At 52.3% G+C, this 23406-nt stretch overlaps 1 protein-coding gene across 1 annotated transcript; it reads left to right on the forward strand.

Annotated features, from left to right (window-relative positions):
• Positions 1-9047: 9047 nt before the first annotated feature.
• LOC132583378 (uncharacterized) lies at positions 9048-17234 on the forward strand. Its single transcript, XM_060255031.1, has 3 exons — positions 9048-10195; positions 13718-14167; positions 17086-17234. The coding sequence occupies exons 1-3, from the start codon at positions 9817-9819 to the stop codon at positions 17232-17234; spliced, it is 978 nt and encodes a 325-aa protein (XP_060111014.1). The 5' UTR covers positions 9048-9816.
• The last annotated feature ends 6172 nt before the right edge of the window (positions 17235-23406 follow it).

Genomic DNA, 23406 nt, shown 5'->3' on the forward strand with positions numbered 1-23406 from the left:
GCCCACCGATTCCTCTTTCATAAGAGGGATCAGAAGCCCGGGGAGACGGCGGCAGTCTACCTAGCCGCTCTCCGGCAGATCGCAGGGAACTGCAGTTTTGATAAACGGGAGGAGGCCCTGAGGGACCGATTCGTCTGGGGCCTCCGAGACGAAAGGCTGCAGCAGAAGCTCTTCGCCAAGGAAGAGCTCACCCTCCAACAAGCCTTCAATGAGGCAACGGCTTTCGAGAGGGCCACCAAAGCGTACAGCCACCCACGTGGAGAGGCTGTCTACCACGAGGAGATGGTGCTCGGCAGCCTGGAGGACGAAGAGGCTTTCCGGCTCCGGCGGTCACAAGGAACGGACCCAAGGGCCCCCATGAGACAACAAGAGATGGAAAGACACACCACGATCAAATGCGCCAGCTGCGGCGACCCCCACGAGAGGCGGGACTGTCCATACCAAAACATGGACTGCAGAAGTTGCAGAAAAACGGGCCACATCGCACGTGCTTGCCTGGCCAAGAGCGGCCGCAGACGACCGACCATACACCACGACTCTACCAAAGCCCACACAACAGTGTCCACCAGCATGCAGATATTGAACTTGCCCCTCTCCGCCCCCGACAGGGTCAAAATGTCGGTCCTCATTGAGGGCGCCCCTGTCTCATGGAGGTGGACTCGGGTTCCTCCATCTCCATTATTTCGGAGGAAACCCTATGGAAACTATGTCCCCACCGCCGCCTTCAACTGAGGCCGGCTGACTTTGTTCTAAGGGACTTCCAAAAAAACCCGGTACACATCTCAGGCTGGGACCAGGTGCGGGTAGAGAGAGGGAACTTCAGGGGGCCATTGGATATTCTGGTGGTTAAGCGCCAGCTCACCACCCTATTGGGGCTGGCCTGGTTCCAACCACTCAGGATCCAACTAGTAGGGGTGGAGCAGGTACAGGCGAGCAGCTTTGAGGATGTTTACCGAGAGTTCCCAGCAGTATTCAATGGGTCCCTGGGGTGTTACAAAGGGCCGCCCATCACTCTGCCACTCGATCCCCTGGTCAGACCGATCCGGCTCAAGGCGAGGCAGGTCCTGTTCGCCTTAAAACCAAAAATTGAGGCAGAGCTGGACTGCCTCACAGCCCAGGGAGTCTTAGAACCAGTGTCCTACGCGGCCTGGGAAACTCCCATAGTAACACCTGTGAAGCCCAATGGGGACGTGAGGATCTGCGCTGACTATAAGTCAACAAAGCGCTTCAGGACAACCCCTACCCCGTCCCGCTGGTCAGCCACGTACTGGCGGCATTAGTGGGGTCCAAAATTTTTGGGAAGTTGGATCTAGCACAAGCGTACCAGCAATTGCCGGTCAACGCCAAGACCACCGAGGCTCAGACCATTGTAACCCACCGGGGAGCTTTTAGGGTTCGGAGGCTACAATTTGGGGTAAGCGTAGCTCCGGGGATTTTTCAGAGTATAATGGACTCTCTTCTTAAAGGAATCCCCGGAGTACAGCCATTTTTTGACGATGTTTTAATCGCCGCCCCAGACGCAGGAGAGTTCAGCAGCCGCCTGAGAGAGGTACTCCGCCGCTTCCAAGCGGCGGGCCTGAAAGTCAAACAAGAAAAATGCTTACTAGGAGTACCGCGGGTGGAGTTCCTGGGGTTCGCTGTGGACGCTGCAGGAATCCACCCGACTGAGGATAAATCCAGGGCCATAGTTCAGGCCCCAGCCCCCACGTGCAAGGCAGAGCTACAGAGTTTTTTGGGTTTATTGAACTTCTATCATTTGTTCTTGCCCCACAAAGCTGCCATAGCGGAACCGCTTCACCGGCTGCTGGACAAACAAGCCCCGTGGGTTTGGGGCAAGCGCCAAGCCGCTGCATTCCAAGCGGTGAAAGACCTCCTTGTCTCGAACACCGTGCTTCACCACTTCGACGAGGGCCTGCCGCTGATTCTGGCTTGCGATGCTTCCCCGTATGGAGTGGGTGGTGTTCTGGGACACCAACTCCCGGACGGGAGGGAAGTTTCGGTGGCGTACTACTCACTGACCTTGGCAGAGCGTAACTATGCGCAGATCGACAAGGAGGCTCTGGCAATCATGGCGGGGGTGCACAAATTCAACGACTACCTATATGGTAGGCGTTTCACCATCGCCATGGACCACAAGCCGCTCCTGGGTCTCCTTGCCCCTGATCGTCAGACCCCCCAAATATTGTCACAGCGAGTCCTGAGGTGGAACCAATTCCTGAACTCATACACTTACACCCTAGTACACCGCCCGGGCAAAGCCATGGGGCACACGAACGCCCTCAGCCGCCTGCCGCTTCCCTCGACGGACCCAGATACCGCCCCGGCCCACTTGGTGATGCTCATTGAGTCCCTGCCCGAGCGGCCCCTACACGCTGCTGAGGTGGCTCGGGCAACAGGCAGGGACCGTATCCTCGCATGGGTCTTGGACTGGGTGGGGAGGGGGTGGCCCACAGGCAAGGTGGACAGTGAGTTCAGGCCATTCGCATCCAGGAAGGACGAACTATCCACCCACAAGGGGTGCATACTCTGGGGCAGCAGGGTGGTGGTTCCCCCCCTTGCGCAAACAGGTACTAGAAGCCCTACATGAAACCCACCCAGGGATTGTGAGAATGAAAGCCCTGGCACGAAGCTACATATGGTGGCCAGGTATGGATGAGGAGATAGAGGGGTGGGTGAGAAGGTGCCAACCATGCCAAGAGTCCAGGCCCGATCCGCCCTCCGCACCAGTCCACAGATGGGAGTCCAACAGGCGGCCGTGGTCCCGTCTCCATTTAGATTTCGCCGGGCCGTACCAGGGCAAATATTCTTCATCCTGGTCGACGCCTACACAAAATGGCTAGAGGTGATTCCGGTAGCATCTACCTTCACGGCCGCAGCCGTCAGAGCCTTGCGGAGGTTTTTTTGCATGCACGGGATCCCTGATACCCTGGTCACGGACAATGGCACCGCATTCACCTCCTGGGAATTCTGGGAGTTCATCGGGAGGTACCTCATAAGGCACATTAGGTCCGCCCCTTTCCATCCGGCCACCAACGGCCAGGCTGAACGAATGGTACGGACCACCAAAGAGGCCTTGGGGCGCATTGTTCAGGGGGACTGGGACCACCGCCTCGCAGCCTTCCCGTTCCATAACAGGATCACCCCCAATCCAACAACAGGGTCAAGTCCCGCGGAACTACTCATGGGGAGGAAATTAACTACCCGACTAGACAGGCTACACCCGGACTGAGCCACAGACGTCCGCGGTTCCCCAGAAGTCAGGGAAGCAGTGCGGGGGTTCTTTCCGGTCGATCCCGTTTATGCGAAGAACTTCGCAAGCGGCCCAGAATGGGTAGCCGGCCGGGTCCTGAGGGTGACGGGGTCCCGATCATACGAGGTAGCGACAGAGGGGGGCCAGGTTCTGAGGAGGCACATCGACCAGCTGCGCCACCGCACCTTGCCGGAGGAACCACCCGAGGCGGGGGAAGCAGAGAGCGAGGAAGAGCCAGCAACGGGAACCCCAGAAGCGGCCCCGCCAGCACCGTGCCTGCCAACATACGATCTCCCGGGGCTGGCTGATCCTGAACCACAACCAGAGCCGGCCCGCCAGCCACCGGGGGCGAATCCCCAAGAGGCGACCCCTCCACGGGGCCTGTTTCCGCACTGCAAGCAACCCCGAGGTGATCTACCCGGGAACGCAGGGCGCCAGCCTACTTGCAGGACTATGTGTCTTAGACTAGGGGGGGAGGAGTGTAGTGTCTTGTGCTTAACAAAGCACCGCGCGGCCTTGCAGCAGAGGCGACCAGGGGAAGTCCCTTGGTCACCCTGCGCAGCGCGGGAAAAGGCTCCGCCAATCAAGATCAGTGGTGGGAAGTTTGACTGGCCAGGATTGGACTGGCCAGCTAGAGGGCTGTTCCGGGAGGAATGTATATAAAGCGGGTCCCGGCCCACGTTGGGTGGTTCTGTGATGTACCTTACAATAAAGTATGTTGCCTTCTACACGTCTCGTCACTGAGTACATTACAATATCAAAACTTTATAACTATTACTTGAAGGTATACTATTCTGTTGATAGTAGCAACCAGTCTTTATGAACATTTTTGTTTTTTAAAAAACTACTTTCTTTTGAAGACTCTGAGTGAGGTTCTCATATAGTTTGCATATTTAGATTGGTATCATTCTAATCAAGAAAGAAAAGTAACTGCATCATACAAGGAGATATCTATCACCTAAATTTCCTGCATATGGGATGTTTTCATGCATAGAATCTTGGCTGAAAATGGAAATGACTCCTTAACTATTTCTAAAAATGACCAGGCTCTATAATCAGAGTTTTTATGCTGTTTTGAGGAAGACTAAGTTGCAGGAATACCTTAATTCCACATTGCAGTATATTCTACATTGCAGTATTTACATCTATCGTGTTTTTTGTCCCACAGAAATTATACTCTAACTCCCTTTATGAATTGCTGCATTCAACTGAGAGGGTTCAGTCTTCTTTCTTGCACCATATTCTGGGTCTTTGTAACTGTGTTAAATATGCAGCTATGTGCATATTTATGGGCGAGGGCTTGTGGAAACTGGAGCATGAATTCAGACCATAAAGTTCTGGTTGCATCCCATTTTTTTTAACTGATCATCCAAGCTACACACCTGCAATTAACATCTACTGCAGTGCTTACAGATTCATATGTAAGCAAGTGATCAAAGTTAATCAATACAAAAATTACCTTAATCTGCCTTTGCCCCCCCCCCCCCCAGTCGGAATGAAGAGGCTGACACAGTGTTGGATGAAACCAGGCCACTTTATTAAAACATAACTTGAACGAACTAGAATGGCAAGAGGTCTAGGCCTAACAGGACAAGCCCTGGGGTCAAACCCAGGACCCCACCTTGTCCTGGGAGGGTGAGCCACCCTGCCCCCATCACGAGCCCAATATCATCTGGCTGGTGCTGAGCAGCCAAGCCCAAACTCCACATCCACCTAGATCAACATGAGTCCCTCTGGAAGGATCCGCCCTGGTGAGGCTTTGTCGTGATCTGCACTCCCCGCATTGAGTCGTAAAGCCCATCTGCAGTTCGTACAGACCACCTGCACCAACTGGTGCAGAGCCATAGGTGCTCCCCTGAAAGACTGTAGCCAATACCTCATCCTGCCAAGCGACCAATCTAACAAACTCTTCCCCCAACATACTACACTAACGAACAGTACAAGGTAGGCAAAAAAAAATTCCCCCTTGCTAACTTTGTTTGACAGTGAAAGTAAGAGCAGAAAATACCAGTGACCCAGCTGAATAGGCAATCCACTCTTCAGTTTGGATTTTAAAATGTACAAGAAAAGTAATTTTTCTTTTCAACAGTTTGAGCAGCTACATGGAAATACTGAAGACCACACTCAAGCTGTGTGTACGGTTTCCCTGTGCATGCATACAGAGGTTTGGTACCATCAGAGGTGAAACTATAACAGATGAAGTTTAATTCAAAAGCCTTTTCAGAGGTTCTACTACATGCTGTCTGTATGGAGGTTTGCAAAGAACAAGCACATCAGTAGCGCAGTTCTAGTTTAGGCAACTAAATTAAGCCAATGTATACAAGGGTATTAGTATATTACAGAGTTGAATAGTATGCTTAACTAGTCCTCTTTCCTATTGTTCTCAGGCATATCATGTGACCATCTCCAGCTGAAATTAGACAGAACAGTTTCCAGAAAATGCCCAACTTTCAGCCTTAATTTAAATAATTTATCCTTGTTCCCTTTGAGGTGCAATATTCACATGCATGCACGCGCACACAGGTTCAGGAAATATGCGGAAACAGATAAGAGATGCACATTCCCAAATCTTTCCAGATACAGATCATCTCCTCAAATCCCTTTGCTGCTCCCCCAACTCACGGAAAAGTTGTAAAAGGTTCATCAGGGCAGAGGAACTGCTTTATAGGTTTGATACTCTTGCAGAAGTAGCTGGTCCTTTCTTCCCTAATACGCAATTAGTTCCCTTCACTTTATTCACAAAACCGGAAAGAGGACTTTTATAGCAAGTATGTCTTATCCCCTCCTCCAAGGCACATATAAAACATACATTGTAGTTGTGGGCTCCTAGTAAGCCATTATCTGTATTTTTGACAGACTACCAGAGATGGATTCCCCACTTCCCCCCCACCCAAGAAAACCCAGTCTGGGACATTAGTAAATTGATCTATGTTGTGAAAAGAAGAAGTGGACACAATTTTTAAAAAAATAAAAATCACCTTCTAAGGAATTTATGGAGCTCTCAATCAAGAGTGGATTCTCTTTCCTCCATATTATGATTAGAGTTTTATCTCACTTTTTTTCCCTAAGGAAGTTATATACAATCCTCCCCAATCCTTGTAACAATCCTTGTAACAAACTTGTGAGCTAGATTCACCTGAGAATAAAAGTGACTTGCCCAAGATCACTTAGTGAGCTTTACACCAAGGTAAGGATGAACCCTGTCTCTCCAACCTGTACTCAAATAATTTTACCACGCTGACATGCGATTGCTGGCGTATCTGTGGCTTTATTAGATCTAGCTTTGTTATTGGAAAAATCATTTGGTGGATGAGTCAAACAGAACCTCTTGTCACTTATATCAGATATACCTGAGGTGTTTGTTCTTAGGACACTGGGATTTGACATTGTTCTGAGCACTGGAATTCATTTTGCTTGGGACTCCCTTTTAAAAAATTTCAGAGCTACAACTGTGCAGAACTCTGCAATTAATTTATCTGCAGGTATAAAAACATATATATGCTATTAGTCAAGTTTGTGACAATTACACTGACTGACAGCATGCTTCTGGCTCCATTCAAAAGTGCTGTTTTTGGCATTTAAAGACTTCTGTGATCTGGAATTTGTTTAAAGTGCATCACTGTTATCCTTTAAAAGGTGCCAGCCCCATACGTTTTTAATTGATAATTTATGATAGTTTTTTAAACAAAAACAAAATAAGTTTATTGATAAGTTCCAAGTTGTACAACCTTTTCTTTAAAAAAATAAAGAAATCTCAAATAGATTGCTGCAGTTTATGAGCAGAGGTAACTGTGCGTGGATATCACAACATTAAGAATAACTAGGATGTTTTAATGATTTTGTGGTATGATTTTTACTTGTAAGCAGTGCTTTTTCTGAACAGGAACGCAGTTTTGGCTGGCTTGGCATCAGGGGGTGTGGCCTAATATGCAAATAAGTCCCTGCTGGGCTTTTTCTACATAAAAAGTCCTGCTTGTAAGCTTGATTGGATCACTAATAATAATGACTGAATGGGTCTAATGTCTGTCAGCTTTGTCCCCCCTTTAGGATCAGCTTGCAGCCTGCAGTGCCAGTCAATATTATATATGGCCTGAAGCATTCCTGGATGAACTGGAAGCACCTTACATTGAGAAAGTGGTCAGTCATATCATTGCTAAAATATTGTATAGATGAATTATCTCCAGTTTTGGCCCTGCTTTTTATTTATTAGAGCCCACACCCGAAGACACCTATGCCTCGCCATCTGTGGTCTGGTTGTATGGTTCTTGCTGGAATGTTTGTGTTTGCATTGGATGCCATGCCACAATAATGCCACATGAATACTGCCAGTCCAGATACTGCATGAACGCAGTGAAATCTTGCTCTTGTTTGCATTCAGCTATTTGTCATTTACCAAATTTTACAGGATCAAGATATGACTCATCTTGAGTCTTTGGTGCCCCTACTGCTCATGTAAGCCAGTGCTAACAGGCCTGTATCTAGGATTTTTTTTTTCTGGAGGGGGCTCCAGATTCAGCATAAACAAGAGGAGGGGGGGTTGGAAGACTAGGAGAGGGTGTGTCTGGCATATTGGGGAGGGGCATCACCCCAGAGCCCCCACCTAGTTATGGCCCTGCTAATCAGTAAACATCCACCAGTCTAACCCTTGATTTGAGGACCTAACTCCATCATCTGTCCCAGGGGTGGGGAACCTCCACCCTGAGGGCCGTATATGGCCCTTGAGGTCATTTGATGTGTGTGACCCTTGAGGATTGCTGGACTGAACCGAGCCGTGTGGCAGCCTCCCTGGGGCCTGGCTGGCCAGCGAGGGTCGTGGGGCCCAGCCGCACTGTGCAGCAGCCTCCCCAGGGCCTGGCTGGCCGGCCAGAATTGCTGCAGGGCCAGGAAAAGTTACTATCACAGTTCAGTTTGCACTTGATTATCCCAGATGGTGTGGCCTAAATGAGTGTATCACCAAATATGCTAATATTAGGGGATGTGGTCTAATATGTTACTGAGTTTCTGCTTGGCTTTTTCGACAAAAAAGCCCTAGACCTAGGCATTTGCCTAGGGCGGTGGGCATGGTGTGTGTGTGTGCCAGATTAGTTCTCCCCAGATGACTTCAAATAGAAAAACAATTATTTGCATTAATTTTGCTGGCTTGAATCATTCTCCCTCAGTGGAGCACTGTTTTATAAGTTGATATTTTATGGCCCACGAATGATGTTATAAATATCCATATGGCCCTTGGAAGAAAAAAGGTTCCCCACCCCTGATCTATCCTGTCCACCTGTCACTTTCAGCTAGTGCCTCAACCAGCTTAGATTGATACTTGATTTTTAAAAAGCCAAAGATAGCCTACTTCATAAGGGAGCCATCAAGTAGTCATTCTCGCATGGCCTTGGAGTTAGTATGTTGGTAGAGCAATGTAAGCGGGAGCCATGCTGCAAAAATCCGACACCACTAGGCAGGGCTGGCCCTGCCACTAGGCAAATAGGCAATTGCCTAAGTCACTATCCTTCTGGGGGGGGCACTCAACTGGATGTCCCCCATGTAGTTATCAGTGTGTGTGTGTGTGGGGGGGGTGCCAGAAGTTAGCATTGCCTAGGGTGCCAGATAGTCTAGGGCCAGCCCTACCACTAGGGTGACTAACAAATGGGCTCCATGCAAGATACAGCAATCTTGATCCTGCAGCCTGCAGCGTAGCTGCTAGGCTGCTTGGATCTGTTTGCCCACCAGGGGGGGAAGGGACGGAGTTCGCCCGTTTGGGCGCACTTTGCTGGGGGCGGGGTTTAGCCGTGTTATCGGCTAGCTCCTCGTTCCTTCTCAGTCCCTCGGCGATCGGTGCGCTTGTCGGGAGGCTGTCTTCCCGGAGTTTCTTGCCCGGCTGTGTGTGCGTTTGAGGCAATTTGTCAGGCTTCTTCATCGTCGTTAGGGTCCTCGGTTCCTCGAGCAGCTTGAGAGGAGCGGCGGTGGCAGCTTCGTTCAGCGGACGGAGCGACAGCGGACGGAGTGGCATTGGCTGGCTGAGTTTTGCTTGGGGCTGGGTGTTCGGCGTGGGGAGGTCTGAGCGGTTGGAGGTGGGGGGTTGTGTGTTTTGCTCCTGCTTATTGTGTGTTTCACACATATATATTGCAGGAGCCTGGGGTTTAGAGTAGTAAAGCTGCAGTGCTGCAGTTTTAGCTCTAATCACAGGCTGAGACAGATCCCGGTGGAGGCTTGGGTCAGGTGTCGGGTTTTAGGTTGCATTGGTCTTCCTTGACCCTGGGGGCGGTTGGCCATTGGTGTTAGGGGGGAGGTAGAGTCTGTTGAACCCCCCACCCCCCCACTTCGTCCTTAGTTATAGTGGCTTAGCTTGAGGCTGTGTGGTAGCTGGGGCTGCTGCTGGGCAGTTTTGAGCTGTTGCCAGGCAGTTTAGGGCTGTTGCCAGGCAGTTTTGGGCTGTTGCTAGGCAGTTTTGGGCAGCCATTTTAGGTCCCTTAGGGAAGGGGCAGAAAGGCAGTTGGGTGGCCATTTTGAGGTGCCTTTTATAAGGAAGATAAGCGTGGCCATTTTGGTGGTTGTCTGGGTGGCAGTTCTTGGAAAAAATGGCTGGGGGTAAAGGTTCAGGCAAGTCAAAAGGTAAGAAGCCTGCACCCAGACCATCTAAAGCGCCTGCTAGGAGGCCACCACCTCCATCCTCTTCGGATGATGAGGATGAAGCGGTTGTGAATTATAATATTCTGAGCAGGCTGCAGGCCTTGGAGCAGGCGTCGGGTGTCCCTTCCTTGAGTGGGGGTGGAGATGTGAGGCAATCCAAAAAGGCGAGGCAGGCTAATATTCTCACCAGGTTGTCTATTCTTGAGGGCAGGTCTGGTGGAGTCGTGCCTGGCATGGATGCCAGTTCCTTTGGCCCTGATGCAGGTTTGGTGGAGGCGGCGGGGACGTCGGGCATCGGTTTGCCGGTGACGCCTGCTGGACTTGGAGGTAGGTTTGGTGATGGTTTGCAAGTTGGGTCCGGGCAGGTTTGGCCATGGGGAACATGGGGACCTGCTTCGGCAGCTGGGCAGGGTGCTTCAGGGATAAGCTTAAGTGTGCCTACTCCTTCTGGGACAGGGCTGGTGCAAAATTGGGCATGGCCAGGGGGGTTGGGCATACCCTGTGTGCATCCAGGTGCAGGGCAAATGAACTTGTCAGGTCCCATGGTGGGAGCCACATCTCAGTACGGGATGGTGCCTTTTACGGCCTTGCCTTTTGGGGAGGTTGCTCTGCCACTTGGGGACCATTTGCTTCCTGCCACAAAGGAAAAAATTTTAAAGGGAGAATATGTTGACTTATTTTCTCTACTTTATCGGGAGGTGGAGAAAAAAGACAAAGAGGAATTAGATGAGAAGGAGAAGGAGAAGTTAAGGAAACGAAAGGTTGACAGAACATGGGCGAATTGGCTGCCAGGGTTCTGTATTTACGCCGGGGTGATTGCTAGGGCGCAGCCATGGCGGGCAGCGTCCTTGTTTCAATACTTGGACATAATCTATAAGGGCTACACGACCTTTAGTGGACCGGCCTGGTTACAGTACGACCAGGAATTTAGAATGAGGGCTGCTCTATATCCGTCCCTCCAGTGGGATCGGATTCATCAGCAGCTTTGGCTGCAGGTTATGTCCCCCGCTAGGCCTAACCTGGGTGACCGATCAGATAGCGGTCATTTAGTGAGTAGGTCGCCCGCATCTGCTTCGTTAAGCTCTCCCCGCGGTACAGCGGGGCAGGCGGTTCAACCCCGCTTGCTCTGCTGGGATTTTGGATCCCTTGGGGTGTGTAACAGAAAGGCGTGCCAGTTTAAGCACGAGTGCCCCATGTGTGGTGGATCCCATGCATTTGACAGCTGCCCAAAAACCCGGGGGCGGAAGAATTCTAAGAGGCCCGGGGGGGGGGGGGGGCGGAGGAGCTTTTCCAGCCAAGAAAGGGGCCCAGCCCGATAAGGGTGGGACCGCTTGAACGGTGGCTGGCTAGGTATCCTAGGAGGGTTGACAGTTCGTATTTGTTAGAAGGTTTCAAGTTTGGGTTTAGGATCCCTTTTCGGGGGCCTCGAGTTTCATTCAGGTCTGGAAACCTTAAGTCTGTTCAGGGTTTGGAGCAGGTTGTTAGGGACAAGATTGCCAAGGAGTTGGCTGAGGGAAGGATTTTGGGTCCTTTTGTGCAGCCTCCAGTGGCTACTTTGAGAGTCTCGCCGTTAGGTGTGGTGCCTAAAAAGACACCTGGTGAATTTTGTTTGATTCACCATTTGTCTTTTCCTAAGGGTCAGTCAGTGAATGATGGGATTCCAGAGCATTTGTGCTCTGTTAGGTACACCAGCTTCGACCAGGCTATCGCCGTGGTGAGGCGTTGCGGGGTGGGGGCAGAATTGGCAAAATGCGATATCAAGTCTGCATTTCGCCTTTTGCCCGTCCACCCTGATGATTTTGACCTATTGGGGTTTTCTTTTGAGGGCCAATTTTACATGGATAGAGCGTTACCAATGGGCTGCTCTGTGTCATGTTCTGCTTTTGAGCGTTTCAGCACGTTTTTAGAATGGGCTGTGCGTGAGAAAGTGGGTTTGCAGGATGTCGTTCATTATTTGGATGACTACCTTTTTGTGGGGCCTGAAGGGACAGGACGTTGTGGGCGGCTGTTGGCAGGTTTTACTGAGCTGGCTGCTGAACTTGGAGTCCCCTTAGCGCCAGAAAAAACGGAAGGTCCAACCCAGAGGTTGACTTTTCTGGGGATTGAGATTAACACGATTGACCAGTTTTCTAGGGTGCCTTTTCAGAAAGTAGTGGAGCTGAGGGCTAGGATTGATGCCTTTCTCCTTAAAAAGAAGGTCACTTTGCTGGAGTTGCAGCAGTTAGTGGGGCACCTCAACTTTGCTTGCAAAGTGGTTGCGCCGGGAAGGGCTTTTCTTAGGAGGCTGTGTGATGCTATGGCAGGGTTACGCTTGCCTCAGCATAGGACTAGGGTTACCTGCAGCATGAGAGATGATCTGAGGGTTTGGCAGGAATTTTTGGAGTCTTTTAATGGAGTCTCCTTTTGGAGGGAAGACTTGAGGCTCGAGGCCGAGCTCCAAGTCATGTCTGATGCTGCAGGATCTTTAGGCTTTGGAGTCTACTTTCGCGGACATTGGTGCGCGGATGTTTGGCCTGATTCTTGGATACAGGTAGGTGTGAACCGAGATCTTACGTTTCTCGAGTTCTTTCCCATTTTAGTCGCGGTTTGGCTGTGGGGGAAGGATATGGCCAATCACACTGTGCATTTTTGGTGTGATAATATGGCAGTGGTCCATGTCATTAATTTCCTTTCATCCAAATCGGGACGGGTTATGAGACTGGTGAGGGCCTTCACTCTGCACTGTTTGCGGCTTAATATTTTGTTTTTAGCCAGGCATGTTCCTGGGGTGAGTAATGGGGTGGCTGATGCTCTGTCTCGTAAACAGATGGAGAGGTTTTGTCAGCTGGCCCCAGAGGCAGACGGAGAGCCGGTGCCAATGCCCCAGGAGTTATGGCGGATTGGAGAGCCGAAGCCTGCAGAGCGATAGGTCTAGCCATTGCGCCTAGTACTCGGAAGTCTTACGAACGGGCTGTGCGGCAGTTTGAAGACTTTCGGGCTGAGGTAGGGTATCGCAGGGTTTGGCCCCTCCCGGTGGAGGAATTGCTCCATTACTGTGTTTCGCTACGAGGTAAGGGGTTGGCCGTGCGATCGATTAGGGGGCGCCTGTCTGCATTGGCTTTTGCAAGTAAGGTGCTGGGTTATAGGGAGGATACAGCAGATTTTCGTCTTTGAAAGATGCTGGAGGGGTGGTCTAGAGAGGCTGGGCCCACAGTTGATACGCGGAATCCGGTGTCTCCGTCGATTCTGCGGGGTTTGAAGAGGGTGTGGGGCGTGGTGTGTGCCTCGTCTTTTGAGGCGTGTTTATTTCACACTGCGTCCTTGCTAGCCTTTTTTGGGGCCCTTAGAGTGAGTGAGCTGGTGGCTCAGTCTAGAAATGATGTTTCTGGAAGAGCGTTGCAGATGAGGGATTTGAGGTTGTTTGGGGGTAAGGCAGTCGTTACTGTCCGTCGCTCGAAGACGGATCAGTTGCAGCGGGGTACTGTTCTTGAGCTTGGTAGTTGTTCAGAGCTTGAGCTGTGTCCAGTTAACGCATTGACTGCTTACTTGGCAGTGCGCGGGCCCAAGGATGGATTTTTGTTTATACACCTGGACGGTAAGCCATTGACGAAACACCAGTTTTGGGCTGTCACGTCCAGGGCTTTGGATGAATTAGGGTTATCTGGGGTGCGGTTTGGGACCCACTCCTTTAGGATCGGGGCGGCTTCGACAGCGGCTGCTATGGGGCTTCCTTCCACCTCCATTCAGAGGTTGGGGCGTTGGCGTTCTTCGGCTTATGAGGCCTATATACGCCCCTTTTTCGGGCAATGAGTGCTCTGGGTTTTGGAATGTTTTGGTTCTGTTTGTGTCTAATGGTTTTTCTCTTTTTAGATGCTGCTGTTCCTGGCCAGAGGAGCCGGAGCCGAGTTCTCATCTGCGGCCATAGCTACGTGTTTTGGGCTGCTCTTCAAGCACGGAGAACTGCGGTCGGCTCTCAGCTGGGACTCAGCCAGCATGCAGTTATCGAATGGCAGGGGCGTCGGGGCCTTCAGTGGCCGGGCTTGCTGCCATTGTTATTTAAGGGTAGAGCGGGTCCTCCTCCTCAGGTTTTAATGGTTCACCTGGGAGGTAATGATCTGGGGTTATTGAAGGGTAAGGCCTTGGTGTGGCAAGCCCGTGATGACTTCCAGTGCATTAGGGAGCGATGGCCGGAGACCATTATAGTTTGGTCAGCCATGCTGCCCCGCCAGGTGTGGCGTTATGCTTTGGACCCCGCAGCCATAGAGAGAGCCAGGTATAAAGCCAACAAAGAAATCAAAAAATTACTGGAGAGGGGATTGGGCCACTATTTACCCCATCCGGATATTTCAGCGAGATGTCCTGACCTCTACAGAGGGGATGGGGTCCATCTCTCAGAAAAGGGTAATATGCTTTTCCTGAGAGATTTGCAGCAAGGGTTGCGGGTGGCTTTGGGCCTCCCGGTGGGTGCTAAGCCCTAAGTAGAGACTTGGCCTTATTAGTGGCAGGTTTTAGGGGTTTAGGACACTATGCGGCTAGGGGAGGACTGTGAAGCATCCCCCTTTTGGGGAATTTTGGGGTCTGGCATGATCGACCTTGGGGTTTGGAGACCCAGGTTTGAAGAATGCAGACTGTCCAGGAGGCTCGGCTAGAGGGTGCCTTTCTGCCGAGACGTGCGTCTGGGTTTGGGCCCTCTGGTGCGGGCCTCCCTGCTGGGCCTGCCTGGAGGGAGCTGAGTCGCTCAGCTCCGGCTGGGGGGCTGGGTCCCTCGCCCGGTAATGGCAGGGGAGCGGTCGCGGTGACCCCTAGCCCTGGCCAGGCCGCTGGTGGGGTGCCCTTGCTGTTCATGTTGTGAGTTAATAAAGTGGCCCAATTTTATTCCAATGCATTGTGTCCGTCTCTTTATTCCGACCTTGGTGGGCAAATGGTATTGCTTTGTCAAGGCTGTATTATTGTGTTTCACATTTCTTTTTCAAAAAGAAAAATTGCTTCCGTAATGTCTTTACATTCTGTTGAACCCCCCAGGTAAATAAATGCATGAAAACACTGAGTTCAGAGTTGATTGATCTCACATTAACAAAAATGGAAGGGGGGGGGAATAATCCAATAATTGATTCATTCATTAGCTCGTTCATTCATTCATTTGTTCAATGTCCTGTCTTCCTTTTTCCTTCTCTTGCGTCTTCCTCCCATGACTCACTGCTACTGCTAGCCAAGCTTGATCTAACCAGCTAGGTAAACAGGTGGGGAAAGAATCTCTCCCTGCCTGCCTTCCTGGCTACTCAGATACTGTATGAGTTCAAAGTACCAAGCATCAGCACATACTAGGGAAGGTGTTCCTCAGTATGCCTGATAATATGCTGATGATTCTGTTCCCCAGGTTGCACTGAGGCATCCTGCTTGGACACATCAAAAATAACATCTGAAGCACTGGCTAAGGCAGGGAAAGATTAATACTTTCCCCACCCATCCCCCAGATAGTTGAGTTGCCAACCACTGCCTACTCAGGCTCAACCCCTGGCAGAGCAAATTTATGTCTACTTTCAACACAATAAGTGTCAGGGGGAATGAGGAAAAAGAGGACAGATTAATTTCCAGTGGTAGTGAAGATAAACATGTTACCAGCAATGACAATAGGAAGCGATGAAAATGTCTTTACCATTTTTATTTTTCAATAAAAAGTTGCACATATTATGACCCTAAAGATAGTCATCAAAGGAAAGAAACTATAGACATGCTATTTTGTAGGACAGGAGCTTCATGTCATTTAAGGGGTTGGTGATTGCAATGGTTCAACTGCTTTGCTCATTTCATGAAACCTACTTCTATAAATAAAGTGACCACACAGCAGTCAGATATGAGACTGGAAAGGATCCAAAAACAAACTATGTACATAAAATACTTTAAACATTTAAAATGAGTTAAAAAGATTCCAAACTGAGTGGGACTGGGTGTTGAGTTTAGCTCCACCCCTTTCCCAAGGCCCCATCTTCTTTTGAGATAAATTTCCCATTGCAAACAGTGAAGGCATCTCTAAAGTAGCATAACTTTCAGACCAGTGTTTTAATTTGTGGATGTAGACATTAAAGAGGATGGAAACAAACAAGAAAGGTGCAAAGGGCTCCGGAAGAAAAGATAATGGAACAGAGGAGACAAGAATGAATTTGGTTAGAGAAAGGTACATTCCAGCCATTTTGCAACCTCTTCTCCCCCATACCTTCCCAGGTGATCCTGTAGAATGGAGGTTTTCAGCATTTCCACATTCAGGACCCACAAAGCAAGGGAAACACTGAGCTTCCAGTGGATGACAGGAAGTCATGTGCCATTAGAAGTATGTGACAGGAAGATGGGAAGTCAGAATTATGGCATCATCAGTATCCAGGCCATGACTATGGGAAGCAGACCAGAAATGCTGAGGATAGGAAATAAAAGACAAGCACATGTACCATAGTGAAGAAAAGCCAAGAATCAGAGCTATACAGAATTTTCCTCCACCACTGACTGACTTCACATCATCATTCTGTTGCTCTTTTCAGCATGCATGAACAGTGGAAGAGATGACATACTTGTTCTCTCTGCAGGAGGTCCTTCCAAAAGGCAGCCAAAAGTGGAAGCTCTATAGGGTCTGTCAAGTCTGGCTATAACTCTGGCTCAACCAAACAGCATGCTGGGTAAAACCAAAATATAACCAAATGCTGCTAGCAAACTCTTTCCTGTTCCCCCTCCCTTCGAGTAGAGAGTAGTCCTGCTATACCAGGCCATAATCTTAAAGAACTCTAAAAAAATTCTGGTCTATTGTATCAGGTGCCCATAGAGTTGATGCCCCTTCTATGTCTGCCATTTCCCCCAATATCTGGTACCAATATTTCCTCTCTATGTTCTCCCAAAGTAAACTATACACTTCTAGACCTTTTGAACTTTCTCAGGTAGATCTTCCGGAGTGGCCCTCTGTGACTTCTGATGAAGTTAAAGATCTAATTTTGCAATTGAAATCAGGTAAAGCAGCAGGACCAGATGTTATTCCCTCTGAAATCCTAAAGTTAGATCCAGATTGGTGGGCTACTCCGCTCGCATCTCTGTAGTGGTGAAGTGTAGTGGTGAAGTGTGCGGACTCTTATCTGGGAGAACGGAGCCTCCTTGAGCCCGCTGCATCGCAGCGTGGCTAGAGGGGGAATTTTGCGCCCCCTGGAGGGAGAGCGGACTTTTTTGGCGCGCTTTTGAGCGTGTCTCTAGGGGGCGAGGCTTCAGCGCTATTGCTGAAGCCCCGTCTGACGCCGTGCAGTCCTCTCGGCGTTTTCGGAAGGGCTGGGAGCGTGTTTGCACGCTCCTAGTGTTTGAGGGCTGTGTTGGCCGGGAGGCTGGGGATCGTCGCGTGGATCGGCGGAGCTGAGCGGAGCGCGTCGCTGGAGCATTGTTCTTTAAAGTTTGACTGTGTGCCCAGGGGGGTTATAGGGTGCCCTTTGGGCTGAGGGAGGCTTCCTTTGCAGGGGCCCTAGTAGCAGCACCTTCTATAAATAGCAGTCCAGTTTTGGACCCCCTCCCCCTTCATTCTGTCAGGGGATTAGGTGGCCATTTGGCCAAGACAGTGGTGAGCAGCCAGGCTCGGTGGCAGTTTTGAGAGGCGGCTATTGGTCAATGGGTTTGAGGGTGCTTGTAATTGTACTTTACCCTGGGGCTTGGTGGTCATTTTAGCCTTGCTGCTTCTTCCCCGTTCCTGGTGCTTTGGGTGGCCATTGTTGAGTTGCTGAACTTTTCCCTGGTGCTTGGTGGCCATTTTGGCTTTGCTTCTTCTTCCCCATACCCTGTGCTTGGGGCGGCCATTTTTTGAGTGCTGTACTTTTCCCTGGTGTTTGGCGGCCATTTTGGCCTTGCTTCTTCTTCCCCACACCCTTGCTCTTGGGTAGGCTTCCCAACCCTCCTGCCCTGACGAGGGACCCCCAGGTTGGCAGCCTCCTCCCCCGCTCTCCAAAAATCTGGAAGTGGGGGAGGGACGGTGCTTCCCCCTCACGGTGCCTGCTGCTGCCGCGGCAGCACCAGAGCGGCCGGCGCCGGTGCCGCCGGCATGGGCACAGGCCGCCGCTGCAGGCTGCCTGAGGAGAGCGGCTGCTGCTGCTGCCGCCTCCGCTGCTACAGGCTGCCTGAGGAGAGCGGCCGCTGCCGCTGCTACAAGCTGTCTCAGGAGAGCAGCCGCCGCTGCAGGCTGCCTGAGGAGAGCGGCCACTGCTGCCGCCACTACAGGCTGCCTGAGGAGAGCGGCACAGGCACAGGCCGCTGCTGCCGCCGTCGCCGCTACGGGCTGCCTGAGGACAGCAGCTGCCGCCGCTGCTACAGGCTGCCTGAGGAGAGCGGCCGCGGCACAGGCCGCCGCTGCTGCCGCCACCGCTGTGGACTGCCTGGGGAGAGCGGCGGAGGGTCTCCTTTCCCTCGTCCCACCAGGCCCCTGTCACTCTGCGGTTCGGGCGCCAGTGGGGACGACAGACTCTGGCATGCTGCGCGACTTTGGGGCGCGCCGGTCTGTCTTGCGCCGCCGACGGAATTGTGCAGGTCGGGCACCATTGATGTTCTGGCGGAGCCTGTGTGGTGTGGACTGCTGTGTCCCTCTCTCCCAGGACTGGCAGTTGTTTTTTGCACCCCTTCCTTATTGTGTTTTTAAGCCTTCTGAGGGTTTTGGCTTGGTTTGGATACAAGCCTTTTACAAAATGCAATAATTTTTAAGGGCGAGAGCTTCTCTTCAGAGGGGAAATTGGAATTCATTTGCTGTTAGTTCTGCTGAGTGACCATGCAGATGAATTCACAGGGCCTGGGGAGAATTATCTACAAAACGGTAACAGAGCTGGCCGGCCACCACGAGAGGGGTGAGAAAGGATCGTGGCTGCAGTTTTACTCCCTGCTCAGTGATTTGCAGCCATGTGTAAAACACTCTAAAAATAATTGGGTAGTGATTGCCTTTCCATTGCCTTGCTAGCAGAAAGGGAAAAATGTTTGCCTCCAGCAAGCCAAGCCCAGAGGTAGAGTTGCCCAGTCTGGGTTGGAAAATATAGGGTTGCTAATCCCCAGGTGGGGGCAGGGGATCCCCCAGTTTGGAGACCCTCCAAGCGCTTCAGGGTCATCAGAAAGTGGGGGGAGGGGAGGGAAATGTCTGGTGGGAACTCTATTATTCCCTAGGGAGATTTATTCCCATAGAAAATCATGGAGAATTGATCCATGGGTATCTGGGGCTCTGGGGGGGGGGCTGTTTTTTGGGGGAGGGGTAGAGGCACCAAATTTTCAGTATAGCATCTAGTGCCTCTCCCCAAAATACCCCCCAAGTTTCAAAAAGATTGGACCAGCGGGTCCAATTCTATGAGCCCCTAAAAGGTGCCCCTATTCTTCATTATTTCATATGGAAGGAAGGCATTCAAAAGGGGGCCGTCCCTTTAAATGTGATGGCCAGAACTCCGTTTGGAGTTCAATTATGCTTGTCACAGCCTTGATCTTGGCTCCACCCCAATGTCTCCTGGCTCCACCCCCAAAGTCTCCTGGCTCCACCCCCAAAGTCCCCAGATATTTCTTAAATTGGACTTGGCAACCCTACTCTTGGGGCAACCATTTTACGAGGTGTTGAGGCAGTGGCCATTTTAGAGTTCACTGGGGTGGTGGCCATTTTGAAGGCTGTTTTTTCCCACCCTTATTCCTTTGTTTGCCTCAGGCTTGGTTAAGCTAATTAAAGAAATTCTGCTTTGTGCTGTGCTCTTCAGTGAGCATGTCGGGTCGCAAAGGCAGTGGAAAGTCAAAAGGGAAACAGCCTGCCCCTAAGGCTTCTAAGCCTCCATCTAAGCCTCCGCCCCCCCTTCGTCGGACGAGGAAGGGGACGATGAAGTTAATGCAGCCATTTTTCAGAGGCTGCGGGCACTTGAGCAGGCATCGGGGTTTCCACCTTCTCAGTTGCCCAAGAAGGGGCGGTTGTCTAAGCGTGCTTTGCAAGCAGATATATTGACCCGCTTATCTCTTTTGGAGGGCAGATCTGCTGCGGTTGCTGCTGGAGGAGCTGTGGGGCCCACTGGCTCTGATGTTGGAGCGGGCCTGTTGTCCGGTGCGGGCAGTATCAGATCAGCTTTGGTGCCTGCTTTACCTTCTGGTAAGTCGGGGGACGGCTCTTTGCCTCATTCTGGGCCTGTATGGCCTTGGGGGGCTTGGGGGTCTGCTGGTCCTAGAGGGGCGGGTGCTCCGTTAGGCGGTGCTGGGGCTCCTTATGCTCTAGGTTTAGAGCAGCTGAGCAACTGGACGTGGCCACAGGGTCAGTTCGATCCGTTTGGTAATTGGCCCGGGGTGGGGCAGCAGGGGTCAGCAGCAGCTTGGCCTGGAGGCTGGGGTTGCCCATCTCCGTACGGGGCGGTCCCCTTTAGTGCTATGGCTTTTGGGGAAGTGGCTTTGCTGCTGGGTGATCACCTGCTGCCTGCCACGAGGGAGAACATCTTAAAAGGGGAATACGTGGACGTATTCCCCCTTTTATTTAGGGATTTGGTGAAAAAGGACAAGGAGGAGCTGGATGTCACGGCTGGGGCCGGGTCAGGCAAAGTCCAGAGGCAGTCCGAGGTCTGTAGCCAGCAAGCAGGAGTGTCCGAGGTGCCAAATCCAAATCGCTGTGCAAGTATCGCAGGTCCGAGGTCCAGAAGCCGAGGTCAGGGAGTCCAGAAGTCAAAAGCCAAAGTCAGGGATTCAGGAACCAAAGTCAAGCCGGAGTGGATGCTAGAACGTCAGGGAGATGACTAGTTGCTTCCACAAAGCCTCCTCCCAAAGCCCACAGCTATATAGCCCTCTGCTGGCTGTTGCCCATTTGGGCTAATTGCTGGCTCTGGGAGGCAGCCAGGATACTGTTACAACTCAAGCATCCTTGCTCTTAGGAGGGCCAGAATCCTCTCAAAACTCAGGACTCAGGGAGCGTCTTGCTTGTGAGCGTGCCGCCCTCCTCCGATCCCTGAGGTCCTGACGGAGGCGGTCACGCACACGAGCCACCCGAGAGGGCGAGGCAGGGGGGCTGGGATCTTCTTCAGCAGGAGGCAGGGGTACTGGTGCAGGTGGCAGGGGTACAGTTTCCTTGGCAGACTCGTCTTCCTCTGCAGGGTCCCCAGCACCCATGACACTATCCCCCCCCCAGGGCCCCCCTCCGTCGAGGGACCTGGGAGGTCGGGGTGGTCGTTGTGGAACTGTTGCACCAAGTCCGGGGCATGAAGATTGTCCACGGGCTCCCAAGACCGGTCTTCTGGGCCATATCCCTCCCAGTCCACAAGGTACTGGAGGCCTCCGCGATGGTACCGGGAGTCCAGGATCTGGCGCACCTCGTATTCTTCCTCGTCATCCACCAACACCGGTGGTGGCGGCGGTGGGCAAGGAGGCCGAGCTGGGTCAGGGGGTGCAGCTGGAACAAGGAGGGAGCGATGGAACACAGGGTGAATGCGGAGGTGAGGTGGCAACTGGAGCCTGAAAGCGACGGGGTTTATTTGGTCCATGACGGGGTAGGGTCCGATGAACCGCGCATCCAGCTTGTGAGACCGACCAGGCCGGCGCAGGTAGCGAGTCGAGAGCCACACCTGATCCCCCGGCTGGACTGGGGGGCCTTCCTGCCTCTTCCGGTCCGCAGCCAGTTTATAGGCTTCCTTGGCCCGCTGTAGCTGCTCTCGGAGCAAGTCTTGGCTGGCGCGGAGTTCTTGCAGGTAGGCCTCGACGGCGGGGACATTCGTGGGTGGCAGGATCGCCGGGAAGAACCGAGGGTGGTAGCCGTAGGTTGCAGCAAACGGGGTCATTTGGGTAGACGAGTGGACCGCGTTGTTGTATGCAAACTCCGCTAGAGGCAACAGAGTGGTCCAGTCGTCCTGCTGGTAGCAGGTGTAGCAGCGGAGATATTGCTCTAGCGTGGCATTGGTGCGCTCTGTCTGACCATCTGTCTGCGGGTGGTAGGCTGAGGACAGGTGCACTCGAGTACCCAGGCTGGAATGGAGGGCTTGCCAGAACCGAGAGGAGAACTGGGGCCCCCGGTCTGAGATCAGGTGGGCTGGGAGTCCGTGCAGACGAAAGATGTGTTGCAGGTAGAGCTGAGCTGTCTCCTGAGCTGTGGGAAGTTTCGGGCACGGAATGAAGTGGGCCATCTTGGTAAATAAGTCGACGACCACCAAGATGCAAGTCTGACCTTTGGATCGTGGGAGTTCCGTGATGAAGTCCATCGAGATGGTATCCCAGGGTCCTGAGGGTGCGGGCAAGGGCTGTAACAACCCCGAGGGTTTGGCCGGGACGTCTTTGGCCCGCCGACAGACGTCACAGGAGCTGACATAACGGGCAACATCGGAGCGAACTCGTGGCCACCAGAATTCTCGCGTCAGCAAGTGGGTGGTCTTATGCTGTCCGAAGTGCCCAGCGGGCAACGAGTCGTGGGTCAGGCATAGCACTTCTGCCCGTAAGGGCCCGGGCGGCACATAGAGGCGTTCGCGGTGTAGCAAGAGACCGCCTCGAGTCGTGAACTCGCCTGCCGAGTCATCTTGGAGGGCCTGGAGGTGTTGCTGGACCCAGGGATCGTTGGCCTGGCTAGCACGAATGTCCTCCACGAGTGTGGGTGTAGTGGAGGTGGCTGCAAACACTGAGGGCGGCAGGATGGGAGCAGCGGGCGCGGCCTCAGTTGAAGCAGGGGCGTATTCCGGTTTCCGGGAGAGTGCATCTGCTTTCCGGTTCTGGGTATGGGGGATGTAGGAGATCTGGAAGTCAAAGCGAGAGAAGAATAGGGACCACCGGATCTGGTGCTGGTTGAGACGGCGGGTGGTCTGGAGGTGCTCTAAGTTCCGGTGGTCGGTGAGCACTTGAACAGGGTGGCAAGCCCCTTCGAGGTAATGCCTCCAAACCTCAAAAGCCGCCTTGATTGTGAGCAACTCTCTCTCCCAGATGGTGTAGTTCTTCTCCGCAGCGGTGAGCTGGCGCGAGTAATAGGCGCAGGGCTGGAGTGGCTGAGACGGCTTCTCGCGCTGGGACAGCACTGCTCCCAAGGCCACGTTGGAGGCATCAGCTTCCACCGTAAAGGGAAGCTGGGGGTCAGGGTATCTCAGGAGTGGCCCGGTGGCAAAACGGGTCTTCAGAGTGGAGAAGGCATTATCGGCCTCTGGGGACCAGTGGAAAGGTTCTTTGGGGCGGAGTAGTTGAGTCAGGGGCGTGGTCAGAGATGCATAGGCCGGGATGAATTGCCGATAATAGTTGGCGAAACCAAGGAACCGCTGCAGGTCTTTGCGATTCTGAGGGGCCTGCCAGGTCAGGACCGCTTCCACTTTTTTCGGGTCCATGAGGATTCCCTGTGGTGACACAATGTGACCAAGGAACTCGACGGAGCGCAGGTCAAAGTCGCACTTCTCCAGCTTGGCGTAGAGGCCATAGGCTCGTAGGCGCTGCAGGACCTGGCGGACGTGCTCGGCGTGCTGGACAGGATTGCGGGAGTAGATTAGGATGTCATCCAGGTATATGATCGCGAAGCGGTCGAGCAGGTCCCGGAATACATCATTCATGAACCTCTGGAAGACAGCGGGGGCGTTGGTCAATCCGAAGGG

The sequence above is a fragment of the Heteronotia binoei genome, chromosome 15, assembly GCF_032191835.1.
Source record: "Heteronotia binoei isolate CCM8104 ecotype False Entrance Well chromosome 15, APGP_CSIRO_Hbin_v1, whole genome shotgun sequence".
Taxonomy (NCBI): domain Eukaryota; kingdom Metazoa; phylum Chordata; class Lepidosauria; order Squamata; family Gekkonidae; genus Heteronotia; species Heteronotia binoei.

Bases quoted from the DNA above. Each gene is read 5' to 3' on its own strand.
- LOC132583378 (XM_060255031.1), top strand. From the start codon at position 9,817: ATGGCTGGGGGTAAAGGTTCAGGCAAGTCAAAAGGTAAGAAGCCTGCA. The intron at 10,196-13,717 runs GTAGGTTTGGTG...TTCTCTTTTTAG, and splicing joins GACGCCTGCTGGACTTGGAG to ATGCTGCTGTTCCTGGCCAG. The intron at 14,168-17,085 runs GCCACTATTTAC...CTAGGGGGCGAG, and splicing joins ATTACTGGAGAGGGGATTGG to GCTTCAGCGCTATTGCTGAA.